Source organism: Cladophialophora psammophila, assembly GCF_000585535.1.
Source record: "Cladophialophora psammophila CBS 110553 chromosome Unknown aczJe-supercont1.18, whole genome shotgun sequence".
In the NCBI taxonomy this organism is placed as follows: domain Eukaryota; kingdom Fungi; phylum Ascomycota; class Eurotiomycetes; order Chaetothyriales; family Herpotrichiellaceae; genus Cladophialophora; species Cladophialophora psammophila.
In genome coordinates, this window is record NW_006912939.1 from 443,925 (window position 1) to 457,356 (window position 13,432).

General features: G+C 52.0%; 5 protein-coding genes across 5 annotated transcripts; 2 read left to right on the forward strand and 3 right to left on the reverse strand.

Annotated features, from left to right (window-relative positions):
• Window positions 1-1,660: 1,660 nt before the first annotated feature.
• Window positions 1,661-2,877, reverse strand: A1O5_10066 (delta-aminolevulinic acid dehydratase; the record flags this gene model as incomplete). The annotated part of the gene is made up of 2 exons (XM_007750644.1): window positions 1,661-2,569; window positions 2,626-2,877. 2 exons carry the CDS (start codon window positions 2,875-2,877, stop codon window positions 1,661-1,663), a joined length of 1,161 nt encoding a protein of 386 aa, XP_007748834.1.
• Window positions 2,878-3,393: 516 nt separating this feature from the next.
• A1O5_10067 (uncharacterized protein) lies at window positions 3,394-4,501 on the reverse strand (the record flags this gene model as incomplete). Its single annotated transcript, XM_007750645.1, has 3 exons — window positions 3,394-3,488; window positions 3,549-3,758; window positions 3,805-4,501. The coding sequence occupies 3 exons, from the start codon at window positions 4,499-4,501 to the stop codon at window positions 3,394-3,396; spliced, it is 1,002 nt and encodes a 333-aa protein (XP_007748835.1).
• A 1,291-nt stretch (window positions 4,502-5,792) lies between these two features.
• A1O5_10068 (uncharacterized protein) lies at window positions 5,793-6,531 on the forward strand (the record flags this gene model as incomplete). Its single annotated transcript, XM_007750646.1, has 4 exons — window positions 5,793-5,799; window positions 5,911-5,997; window positions 6,060-6,216; window positions 6,276-6,531. 4 exons carry the CDS (start codon window positions 5,793-5,795, stop codon window positions 6,529-6,531), a joined length of 507 nt encoding a protein of 168 aa, XP_007748836.1.
• Window positions 6,532-7,889: 1,358 nt separating this feature from the next.
• On the forward strand, window positions 7,890-11,888 carry A1O5_10069 (uncharacterized protein; the record flags this gene model as incomplete). Its single annotated transcript, XM_007750647.1, has 1 exon — window positions 7,890-11,888. The coding sequence occupies one exon, from the start codon at window positions 7,890-7,892 to the stop codon at window positions 11,886-11,888; it is 3,999 nt and encodes a 1,332-aa protein (XP_007748837.1).
• A 413-nt stretch (window positions 11,889-12,301) lies between these two features.
• A1O5_10070 (uncharacterized protein) lies at window positions 12,302-13,210 on the reverse strand (the record flags this gene model as incomplete). Its single annotated transcript, XM_007750648.1, has 1 exon — window positions 12,302-13,210. The coding sequence occupies one exon, from the start codon at window positions 13,208-13,210 to the stop codon at window positions 12,302-12,304; it is 909 nt and encodes a 302-aa protein (XP_007748838.1).
• Window positions 13,211-13,432: the final 222 nt, after the last annotated feature.

Here is a 13,432-nt window from a genome sequence, read left to right on the forward strand (position 1 = left end):
GATGGAGGAGAGCTTCATTGTCGCGTCTTTTCTTTTCTTGTTTCTCTCGGGTCAACGATCAGTCGACACCAGACACAGAGATATTGGCGCAAATGATTCCGCCAGAGAGATGAGAGCCAGAGAAGCTGAGTTGCCGAGAAGGACAATAGCGAGAACAAGGACGGGAAGAACAGGAAGAAACCATTTATCTACATCACAGGCGCAAAGGGGGCTTGCCGCTTTCCCTCTTTCTCCCGCTCTCAGTCGCTCAGTCCCTGTCCCTGTCTTGTCCTGGCTGTCCTATCTTTCTCGTCCTCCCTCGTCCTCCCCCCGCGCTATATCCTGAACCGTGGAATGGGAACAAACACCGCGTTGGAGCTCGGGCTGTCGCTGCGTGCGACCACGAGAACAACCACAGCGGGGAGAGCAAGCAAGGAAGCGAGCCATACGTGCCGTGGCGTGCTTGCAAGCATGTACCCATCCGAACCCAGATCAGCCCTCGCTCCCTCCCGATCTGCACCGTTCGAGGGTAGAACTGCGAAGCAAGACGAAAATGACATAAATCAAAAATGAAAGAAGACTAACCCCCTCACTCACCCTTGTATCCCATCCCATCGTCGCGTTGCACAAAGGTCAACCACTAAAACATCTCTCCCTCTCTTTCTCTCCCTCTTAACAGGGAATTCCAAATCTAGATCCGACAATCACACCGCTCCGGCACGAAGACCATTCGATGCATCATCCGATGGGTTTCTCTCATAGGATGCTTACCCTATGTATCGACAAAGAGTAACAAGTACATACCTCCTTCACTGTGATTGAAATAACGAAAAACCAGCAGCTAGCCAGCTACCGATGGGTACGTACGTACCGGGGCATATACTATGTATGGCATGTAGTTTCCCATCCATGCGACATGTATAGCCTGGGATCAGCCCGCCATGCAAGTTCCCTTGCTCTTTTCGCTTTCCCTTTTCCCACACCGGGCAAGATTTTTTTGGAAGAAGCGCGAACAGAAGGGAGGGGAACTGTCATGAGCAGCCCCCCTCCCTCTTTTCCCAACACAAACACACACACTCTCTCTCTCTCTCGTAGACACGTAAAATGTAGACATTTGAAGGACATACCAGGGACACCAGGGAGCAGGACAGGAGCCAGGATGGGTGGGTGGTCGAGCGATGAGCATGGTTGGGCCAGTGTATCTACTCCGTATTTTTGTACGACCTAGGTATCTATCTTGACCTCGGGCCCGACTTCGACCTCCGTACCATGCTGGGTTGAGCAAATACGAGTGCGTAGGGAGGGATGCAATAATGTTGCGGCCGAGTGACTTGTAGGAGACTGTTGGATTGCGTTTCTTCTCTTTTTGCTTTTTTTTGCTTTCTTCTCCTTGCCCTTGGTCTCATCTCCTCTCCTCTCCCGTAGTGTAACGTGCAACGTATCGTCCAAGTCAGCGTCAGAAATGCCTCGCCTCAACACCTTTACCGAAGGTACCGAGTCATAGAACATGCCATTCGCTTCGTCTCTTCCAATAATCTCGACCCCGCTGGCACCGTGGTAGCACCAGGGAGCTTGTTCTTGATCACATAATGGAGACTATCTATCTGTACAAGTCCCACACGACGTATCGCATCCTCATTAACTTTCCATTTCTTCTCATCTTCTCGTGTTCTCATCACATTCAGGCACTCAACCAATCTAAAAATTCTGGCGTAAAATAACTCACCACGATCCCTGCTCCGGCTCGTAAAATACCCTCAGTGCTCTCAAAAGCCATGGTCTTCAAATCAAACACACCCGCCTTGGCCCCGGCATGGATCATGGCGTACTCTCCACTCACCTGATACGCCGCGATGGGCATATCCTTTGCGATTTCCTTGGCGTCCGAGATAATATCAAGGAATGACGAGGCGGGTTTCACCATGATAATATCGGCACCCTCTTGGATATCTCGTGTTATGGCGCGACGAGCAAGTCCTCGCCCACCCGGAGGCAGTTGGTAGCATTTCCGGTCGCCAAAGCTCGGGCACGATCCCGCCGCATCTCTAAATGGTCCGTACAAGCAGCCCGAAAATTTGGCCGCGTAACTCATCAGGTTGACTTGATGCGATAGCCCGGACTCAATAAGCTTGAGCTTGATGGCGCGGATGCGCCCGTCGTTCATGTCGGAAGGCGCCACACAGTGAGCACCGGCGTGAGCGTATGCCATTGCCACATCCGAAATGCGTTCGACGCTCATGGCATTGTTCAAGGAGCCGTCGTCTCGGAGGATCCCGCAGTGGCCGTGAGAAGTGTACTCGCAAAGACAAACGTCAGCAACCACAAATAGTTGCGGGAAGTGTCGACGAATGAGTTGAATGCCCTTTATGACGGGGCCTTCAGGATCGTCGGCTGCTGTGCCAAGAGCATCTTTCGCGTCGGGGGCGAGGGGTACACCGAAGAGAATGACAGAGCGCAACCCCTTTTGCACAAGGGGTGCGAGGAAGGGGACGAGTTTGTTCAGACCCAGACGGTTTTGATTGGGGAGGGAGGGAATAGGCGTCACTTCATCGGGGTTGTCGGTAATGAAGAGAGGGTAGATGAGCATTGACTTGGACTTGTGTTAGAGTAGTGATTATATCTCCGAAGAGGATAGTGAATGCGAACCTTTGTTAATTGTCTCTCTGCTTGCCATGCTCTTGAAAGTGGATGGCTATAGCCGGCGTGCAGTTGGCTTGAGATGTCGCCCGCAATGCTCACGCTGGTGGCGGCGGTGGAAGTGTATGAACGAGCCTGCGATGGCCGGGAGATGCTAGACTGAGTGTCGTTGTTGCTGACATTGCTAGCACTTGTCCGCGCAATCGCTTGCGACGGTGAGTCGCGGAAGGCGATGTCTTGGACGAGGGAAGAGAAGGACATGGCGAAGGGCGGGAGACGATGTGGAGGTCGACGATAGCAGGGCAGGAGTGTGGAGGTGAGGGAAAAGACGAGGCACCAGAGGTGTTAAAGATGTTCGTCAAAGCGAAGCCACCACGTCGTCGGTAGAGAGACTGGTTTCCACAAAAGTGGGCAAGTCAGTCGAGTCGATCAAGTCGGTCAAAGTCGGTCAGCTAGAATAAAATAAAAATGGATGAAATGGATGTTAGCTGGCGAACTTGTGGAGAAGGATGACAACCGGGCAATCACCACGGACATGATTCGTCCAGCCTCTTGACAAGCCTCGGAATTGGCCCGCTGCAGCAAAACACGGATTTCTCTATATACGGAGTAGGTAGTCCTAAATTGTACGCAGAAATTGTATTGCACTCCAGGTCTCGCAAGGCTATTCCACTCATCGCCTACATGGAGGACTTTACATCTGTGATACATAGAAGTCTAAAACATGCCGCCGACCTGAACGCCGTCGCGATGCCCTGAAACTCACTGTATCCACTTCTACAACTGAATCTCATCGTTCAACAGCCGAACCTCCTCGCCGGGCTTGAAGGCAGGAAGCCCTATATATGGGCAACCGTCGCATCGGAATGCATCTAATGGGAAATCCACACATTAGGAGAGGACCAGGCCAGGGACAAGGAAGGGATATTCACCTCCAAGACTGCAGTTACCACAGCTTCCAACTTTGCCTTGCACTGTAAAATCGACCTCGGCCAGATCAGCAGCCTGTAACTTCATCGTGTTCAATGCTTTGTCCGCGTTCTCTCGTCGGGCTCGGTCCTCAGCCTCCAACTTCTGTGCGAGCCCGCAGGTGCAGTCTTTGCATGCTCGGCGTCGCTTTGCCTTGGGCTGACATTTGACGGCTTGAAACTGTTAGCCAACTACCATTGAAAATGATGATCCACTCACGGATCTTAATAGGCCTCTTCAAATCCTCGTCGTCCAGCAACGTGTCTTCGTCAATCAATTCATCGTCTGAGCCATCCATTCCGTCGTCAAATCCCACGCCCGCCGGCACAGCATCATCCATGCTCTTCCGCTTGCCGTTCACCGGCATCGACACAGACTCACCGTTCGCTATGTTGTTGTTGTTGTTAAGACCGCCAGCGGCCTGTGCGGCTTTCCTTTTTCCGAAGTTCAAAGGAACAGAATCTTGTGCGGCGTGATTTGGTTTAACGAACCCCACACCTGGCTGAAAAGAGAGGCCAGCGAGGACGGTCTCGTTCTTCTCTGGGCCATCCGCAGTCCCAAAAGTTCCATCCTGACTGCGTAAATATCCGTCACTCTTCAATGCTTTGACCAGTAAGCCCAGCATGTCCCGACTGATCAGATTTTGACTCTCGCGGCGTGATCCATCTGCGTCGGAGAGGATCATGATGACATCATAGGTGGACTGAGGGAGCGAAACTAAGCCGAGGGACAACCTGTCCAACATCTGCAGGTCGGTGTGGGCGCGGTCGTGCATTTCCCACACGCGGGTCAATATTTCTTGATGTGACGAGAGCGACGGAGGCGAAAGGAGGAGGGTGCGGTGCGAGGACTGCGGGGCCTTGGAGGAGGGCATGACAAAATCGTCGGAGGTGTCCATGAGCACAGAGGGCGACATTGTGGCGGCAAGATGGACGACAATCGCAGGACCGAGTTAGTTGGGAGGGCTGTACAGAGAAGACGAGGAAGCGACAAGAGAGAATGATAAAAGGCCGGGATTAGAAATCGAGACTTGTTTCTGCGCTAGAGGGCCGGAGGGGCAAGTATGACGCTAGGCCCGAGGCCCTGCAGCATCCCAATACCACAGAGCATACCTAAGTCCCCGGCTGTCAGTTCCCCTTCCTCCAAATCCATTCCCTACCCACGTGGGAGATTTCTGTGAATGCGCGGTACCTGAATGCCTGAGGCAAATCAAACTGCAAAACCCTCTTTTCATCTGGGAGAAGATATCTTGTACCAGATCTGATGCTGCATGAAGCAGCCTTGCCACGACGCACCAATCCACTTCACGTGACGGCTGGGTCCCGGAAACCTCCGCGCTCACACCACTCAAGCAGGAGACAGCCGTGCGGGTATCAAGTAGGTACTGAGGTACTTGTTATTGACTGTTCAGGGGCAATCCACTTCCTCGGGGGCCTGGACGTCTGACCGAAGCACAGTGTGGAAACGCTGACCGCTATGGAGATCCATTTTGCGACATTTGGTGGCTTTTGTCAGTTGACTTTGTGGCTCAATATTCGCTCATAACTTTGTCACGCCTCGATCCACATCGAACTGACGCCAACCATCGCACCGGCTATCGAGAAAACTACTCAGGAGTGTTGTGCCTATGCCTGCTTTTATGACCTGGCCTGGCAATTCCATTCAGCCTCGTTTATTCTCATGGGAAATGGCAACTGCATGAAAGGCCGTTGATGGGGGGGCTGCCAGTGGGCTGCACACTAAGAGTGGAGGCGAGCAAAGCCCTAAGCCCCGCGCTAAAAGAACTCGTTGGGGAAAGGTTGAGGATGAGGAATCCGGGGAAGGCGCCTTGACAATTGGAGCGAGGGGCAACTAAGGGGAAGAAGGCGCCAGAAAGGGCAGAAGCGCAACCAGGTCATGCGAGCAGCCGGCCTACGGTGGCCTTTCTGCTTGCTTGCCTCCCCAATCACAACAAACACCCCCATCTAGAGCTTTCTAAGGTTCCACCCTGGCCCGGCTTTCTTCTTCCTTGACTTACTGCTTCACCCCTTCTGCTTAGAAGTCAATCGTAACCTCTTTCCACCTTCTTCTCTCTCTTCTCACAGCTTCATCTTGATCTGTCCCCTGCTCGTATTGCTTCCCCTGCCGGCCCCATAAAGTAAGCGAGCGTATTGTGTGGTGAGTCCAATGTGATATTCGCTCCTCAATCTATCGATGATCAACACGCAATGGGTGGTCCGAGCTTCTGTCCTCTTTCAATTGACTCGCAGGGTCGCGTGTCGTTCTTGTCCTTTGCCCAAACCTCATCTCCAACTTCATATAACTGACTCTCATTCTGACACGCAGCGACAATCCATCACAACTGCGATCCCATTATCACTCTAGCCTCCTCAACCGTCTCTATCCCATCCATCCTCATCCTCCTTTCCATCAGTAGGTCATTCCCAGTCTTCCGCACTGTACATGGGGCGCCCTCACTCACCCTTAGACTCAAGTGACTCGGACCAACAAAGGAAATGACCGCAACCACAGTGCCATCGCCGATGGTTCTGCCCTCCCTGAAGAACGTCTCCCTCGCTACTTCGCCAAACATGGCCACATTGATGCCGATCCCAAAGGTGTGAAGAAACAAGGCGGTGGCAAGGGCAACTGGTATGACTTCCCCTCACACAAGACTGCACCTGCGCCTAGAGGCACTGACTTGTTGACAGGGGCCGCGAAGGTGACGAAATTCAGGACTACGACTACAAGTTCACCAATGCTCGTCGTCGATCCAACTCCAGCACCCAGGTCCTAGGTGACTTCAAGACAAAATTCGAAACCCATGATGCGGAGCCTGTCTTTGAAGAGGAGTTGCACGGACCTACCGACGAAGATATCGAGAAGGCCTCTACTCTTTCCAAGGAAGAGAGCATTGACTCCAGCACTATGGGAGGGAGCCTCGATGACGAAGACAAGAAGATGTAATAACACTACGAATAAGATCCTTTTTCGAGATGATGACTACTTCAACTGTCATTCTCGATATATGGCGCTCAAGGAAGGGGCTTTGAATGAATGTATACTGTGACACCATGCAGTAGGCTCTTTCTTCTGCAAACAAACCAATTGAACTGAACGAATGGGCTGGAACCAGAGATGGAGTGAATTGATTCAAGCAGACATGTATTAGCTTATCCGGAATCCAAACCATCACTGGAAATTGTGACAACCTAGGATGCTGACCCCTCCTTGAATTCTTCATCTTTCATTTATCGTCCTGTATGTGCCAGGTCGTCGTTGCCTTTAGCCGCTTCAAGAAGGGTTGCTTTTTGGTCAATGGCAATGGGCTAGGGGCGGACAGCATAACAAAAGCGCTCGTAGAAGACTGAACTCTACCCATAGCAATTCATTTGCAGTCCACAGGTCTCCAGCGGCGAGAGGTACATCATTGGCACAAATCATAACGACAGGGTGGCCTCTCACGTCCTAAAGCAGGCTGCGCCATGGGGCCACCTGAACCAAGTTGCCGGGTTCCGAATGTCCAAGACTTGCTCCCTTCAGTGCCCAATCGGCTCTCGAGTTTCTCTGCTCTTCCTTTCTTTAAAGTAACAAGTACATTGCATCCAACCTTGTGACGCGTCCGTCATCATCCCATCTGAATACATTGGGCTTGGCGCAGCAGAATGATGAATGATTGGGATTTTGTTGCAAGGAGAATCCTGGTGGTCGCTTACTTGGTAATGTTTGGCCGTCCTCGTCATAGGGGTGTTGAGAGCAATGGCGAAGGGTAGAATCCTGGATCCTGTCTCATCATGCCTAGCAACTGAACGTGAGGATATGATACTTTGGGCATTGACGTCGGATTTGTCGATTCATCAAGCTCAGGGACGGAGTGCCTGGCTTTCAAACTTCCTTCGTAATTATAGCAAGATTACCTGTTCTGTCCCCCTGGTGGTCTAGTATTGAGATAGAAGCTCGTATATTGGATGTAATTACAATTTTCGAATGATATTTCGACTGCATTCACCTAGAAAAGAATCCTTTTACAAAGCCGCCCTAGGAAAAGAGGAATAATAAACTGAAAATAATAGAGACTTGAGGGCACGACATTAAAAGCGGCGCGCAAGTCATCTTGCTCAATGTTTTCCCAAAGAGGAGTGAATTCGCTGCCGGTTTTACCACTCATCTTGGCGACTACGAACGCGGAAGCCAGACCCCCCGGGGTTTAGCACGGCAATAACATTTAACAATAATTCCAAGCCGTCATCAACAACACATCGCCTAGCGACTCTGACTCTTTCTCGTTCCTCTCCAACGTGGGCGTCTGAGTTCTCTTATTCAGGATGTTCTCTACAGACACCTCGCGGACCCAGTCGCTGCGTCCCAAAAGAACGCGTCAGGCAGCAGGTCCAGAAGACTCCCTTAAATTACCTCAGGCGAAGCGAAAACGATCCGCCCTGCGACGGGATACCTTTGAACCCTTGACCGAAACAAGCATTGGTGATGTGGCAGGACGAGAAGTGGTCGAGGGCAAGAGCAACAGACATGCAGTCACAGTTGCGCCGACAAGAGAATTGACTTTGCGAGGAGCCAAAAAAGCAGAAAAGCGCGCCGACAGGGCCACCAACACCAACGCTGGCTTGACTCTGTCTAGTAATGACTTTTACACAGTCGCCCAGCTTCCTGCCCTTCCAGACCAGATCAGAAACCGACCAAGCATCCAATACTCATGTGTCATTTCTCCCGAATACGGTTATGCATTAGCATTGACCCATACTGACGCAATAATCTGGCCCTACAACGCGACCGCATCAACACCTCCCTCTCGAGATGTAGTCACCTTCAAACTCCCCTTCCCTCCCGCCTCTGTTGGCGATCCCCTACCACATGCGACATTCACGGCAAAATCTGCGGGCGGAGAGCCCGGAATCGTGGCGGTATCTGCAAAATGGGGTAAAATTGTGTACTGGGAAACACTGTCCAACGCCTCCTCTTTCATACCTGGTCAAGTTTCAAGTGTTCAAGGCTCAATACCGGGAATGATGAGCGGCGAAATCGTTGAAGAATTGGTCAACGCAGAGCCGTCGGGATTTATTCTTTCCCTCAGTCATGGTCGTGTAGCCCACTTGACGATACGCGACCAAATGGGAAGACCTGGAATCGGCGTCCAATTCCTTCGCAAGTACACAAACGCGTCAGGAGGTATCTTTGGGAGTATAAGAAACGTGTTTGGCTCCGATCGAAGGAAAGGGACTCCAATCGTCAAAGCTGGGGGTTCCAAAAAGGGCCAACGCGACGTCGCCATTGCCACAGTGGATGCTGAGCTAGAATTCTGGAATACGAATCTGACTGTCGGCAACTCTCTCGAGACCTCGTACAACTTCGGGGACGAAATTCTGGACGCGTTAAAATCAACGGAACCGGATATGACGCAATTCAAGGTTCTAGATGTGGAGCTCTCGATAGGACCGAGTGCGGCTCTGAGTCGACGAGACAGTCAGGGTGTGCCAATGATGGTACTCGTCTCCACATCAACGGAGCAGCAGACTAGGTATCACATCATCGAGATGGTATTCGGTCAAGGAGTGAAGGTCAAAGTCGTACACCCCGTCAATTGCTATTCTTCGTCAGCTTCACGACCCAGCCACTGGAGACCTCGACTATGTGTACCGAAATCTCAGCCTGTGGCGTTTATTGTCTTCGAGACGGCCATTGTCCTGTTTTCACTGGCCAGGATCCGAGAATCTCCATCATCCCAGCTCCTGATGGAACGGCAGGCACTGCCCGAACCGTTCCAAGATTGCATTCGATTCCAAGAGTCCACTATCTACGAGGTTCTCGGATTTGCGCTTGAAACGACAGAGAAACATTCATCTATTGTGTTTGGTGTGCAGGGTTTCGGCATGGTGAAGTTGACATCCCATCTTCGCGATGATGAGGAGGTCGATGTCGACGAAGCCGAAGAACGAGACCGGATAACCGCGAAGAGCAAAATAGAACAAGCAGTCTTCTTTGGCACCATCAAACAAAATCCACTGGACCTCAAGCACGCCGACCGATCGTTCCCACACGAGGAAATTGAGGCAGCCGCTTTGGATATCAGCTCGGAGATCTTATCGTCATCATCCAAACATCTTCCAAAGTCTGCACCCTCGATTGACATGCAAATGCGACTTCGTGCCAAAGCCCTCGACGATCTGGCCGAACATTTGATAAACCACTATCCTTCCGCGATGTCTCGCTTGACGCGTTTTGAATTACTGCTGAATGCAGAAAAACTCGCCGCCGCTCAAGCAGTCTGGAAGGTTCAGGAAGAGATTCAACGAAAATATCCCCAAGCCGACCGGGAGATGTCATACTTGGATTTTACACTCCGAGCATTGCATGAATCTCGGCAAAAATACCCCGACCCGGAAAGAGGGGAGAAAGATCGAGTAAGACATTGGCTCGTGAACAGTGTTAAGAACGTTGGTCATCTTATGTCTGAGCTAGTCAGTTGCATCCCCGAACTTGAACCGATGGATGTGACAGATCCCAGAGTGGTGGCCGATTACTTCAAAGAAGCTGTTGACCTTTGGATCGCATCATACACTGCCGCCTTCAAATTTCGTGAAGGCAATGCTGCTCTTTACGGACTTGGAGATGAAGTGTTTGAGAATGGAGTACTTTTGTCGGGATTTCCGATCGAGATGCCTCACCCTTGGACGTCAAGTCCGGAACCATTGCGATTTGGCCAGAGTCTAATTTACGACATTTGCAAGTTCTTAAACGAATGGTGGGAGTTCGTTCATGGCAGGAACAAGAAGAAGAAAATGCCGACGGATCTGGACGGAAAGCCGTACGAAGCACCGAGCAAGATGGCCCTCCAGGAATTGGCCCATCGTCTACCTGCAGAGCTCGAATTATTTACACGGCTAGTACGCGAGGAATGCATTCAAACGAAATGCCATCTCAAAACCGTCGAAAAAGATCCTGAGGTGCTGAAGGAAGAGCTTAACAATCTCGATCATGAAGAGCAAGCAAGGCTGGGCCAGGCACTGCAAGCTACTGCATTGTTCAACACGCCTGGAGCGATCCATCTAGCGGAGAAATTGAAATATTACGGAGATCTCGTCACCCTGCATTACGATTACTATAAGCAATTGGTGGCTGAAGCTCAAGCTGACCCCGCCCTGGCTGAAGATAATCAGCGCAAACTCGAGGAGATGCAAGAGAGAGCTGAGTCCTATTACGAGAGATTTGGCAAAGGATGGGCCTTCGCTGCCTTTAGTCAGATGCTGATTGATGGTGAATGTGGGAGTCTTTTGGTCAAGGGGCAAGAGGATGGAGAGAAAGAAAAATTCCTCACCTGGTTCTTCAGGGTAGCCCCAATGGCCCACCAGAATCTAGGCAAGCTCAGCTGGATTCACGATGTGATATCATGCGACAATTACGACCATGCTGCTCAGACACTCCAGGATGTTGCTGGTGAAGAAATTGGCAATGTCTGGAACAAGAAGACGGAATTGGCACTCGGAAAGCTGGCTAGCTTGGCTGCAGATGAAGGTAGTGGCAAGCACAGAGACCTGAAACCATACGATGATGCTCTGGCAATGATCGCCATTCAGGAGCAGGTCTATAGCCACATCATGGGCTCGGTCGGTGCGGCCCTTGATGAGAAAGCTGCGATCGACCTTGCTGGGGAGACCTTTGCTTCTCGAGTAGTGATCAGGAGTGCCGCTTTCAAGAGAGAGTTGAAGCAGATCTTGAAGTCACTGTTGCGTCAGACACCCTTGACTGCGGAGGAGTTGGTCGATCTGCTGACGTTGATGGATCCGGTTGAATGGAGCGGACCTCCAGAAGAGGACCCTGGAGTTGGTGGTCAAGAGTTTAGTCTCGCCTTGAACGTCGTGGAGGAATGTGGCCTCCCGATGCCGAAGCAAGATGATCTTCGAGGGTTAATCTGGAGAAGAGCGATGATTCGCGATGACTGGCTTGTGTTAAACGAGACGGGTGGGAAAGATGATGAACGAGTGGAGGAAGAGATGCAGCAGTCGAGTCTGTTCCGCGCTTTACAGCATGTTTTCTTGCTAGAACAGATCGAGGGGACGCCGGTTCATCTGTTTGCCCCCAGTGACATTCTGCGCCGCGAAACGTTTCCCGTCAGTCTCCAGGATAGGTTGGCCGAAAGTGAAGTGGAAGGCCTTCGAAAGGACATGGAAAAGGAACAAGCAAGACTGAAAAGTTTTGTGGAGAAGGGAAGACTGGAAGATCATTATGGCGGGTTGGTCACTTCGGCGCAGAGAATTGCAAGGAATATCGTTGATGAACAGGGGGAACAACTGGCTGAGCAGGCCGTTTAAGGGAGGAGCCCAACGGTGTCTGAATACGACCTAGGCAGCGCCTAAGACGACGTGTGCTGTGTGCTTGTTGTACCACTACTTTTCGAATGGCGTCAAGCCTGATACGAGGCTGAAATGGGGAGGGCGCAGCTACAACTGCAGTGGAAGAAGCGCAGCTTTGGCGTAGATCCAACTATCAGGAGCCGCGACTTGATCAAATATCACACAGGCTCATCACTTCTTTCCTCTCCCTCATATTATCCATCATCCAGCTGTGTTCTTCTCCTGGCGTGTCTTCCTTGATATTGTCCCCTCCTGTCATCCAAGGCCTGGTCCCGCCCCCTGCCTTGCACAATCAGTATTTAGAATTGAACGTGAGCAGTCCTGATGCATGCGTCCGCGAACGGGGTATGTCTATCTGGTCGAAAGCCCATTCATTGAATTTGGATTGCGTGATTGACATCCAGATCACCGGCGTCGTCGGTTGTGGTGGTATAGTTTGCAGATATGAAATTGATCCAAGCCGCCAATCTCCTCCCGGCCTTCCGGACCATTTCGTTGACGACGGGAATGGCTCCCTGGTAATACTCCCCGCCGAGGTCCTGGCCGTGCACATCGTGAGCCAGGACATGAGAGCAGACATAGCTGTTCGCCTCGCGTGCCCAGGACAGCGCGCAGTCTGCGGCATCGTGCAGGCATTCTCCCTCTAGTCTTGTCTCATCGTCGTCGACGTCGTCGTCACCAGATAGTCTCTGCGCCCACAGCCACGCAGCGACGAATTCGTCGTCGTGGCCCGTTCCGGCGTACTTGTGCGGAATAAGCGTGTCCCACACGCTGTGCAGATTTGTCCGCCGCCCGTCAAAGGCCACCTCGTACTCATTGCCCCCGCGGTCCTCGGCCTCGGTGTGCAGCGGCTGATGCACGTCGCCGAAGAAGTGCAGCATGAACCGCAGGCTCTGGCCGCGCAGGTAGTGCGGCAGGGAGGGATCGGCGACGCGGCCCGTGTGGTTGGCGATCGCGCTGACCACGCACCCTGTGTTGATGACGCAGTCGCGCGTCATATTGATGCCGCACTGCTGCGGCGGTGAGTCCTGCGCGTCAATGTAGTGCCACCCCCGCGAATACGCGAACTGGGGCATGTGGCGCACTTTATCTGGGAAAAGGGCCGCTTCGGAGATGTCCTGGCCGTTGAGCAGGCGGTTCGTGAAGCGTGTGGATTCCGGGGTGAAATATGTGGACGCAAGATACGCGACGGTGCGGTGACCCAGGGAACCCCATGCCGCGGTCGGTGGGAGGAAGGAGAGAATGGTGCTAAGGCAGAGGGCGAAGATGGTGGAGTGCATTGTTCGCGGTCTGTTGGAAGGGCTGAAGAGAAGCAAGAGGCAGGAGAAGAAAGGAAGGAAGGAAAGAAAGGAAAAGGAGTGAGGATGAAAGCGGACTGGTACTTCTATTTGTATATCATACTACATGGGTCGTCGACGCGGTCAAGTGATATCAGAGGTACCAAGTATGTGTTGTTTATGCTGTTGTCATGGGGAAAATGGAAGGCCTCTTGAGGCCTCCAG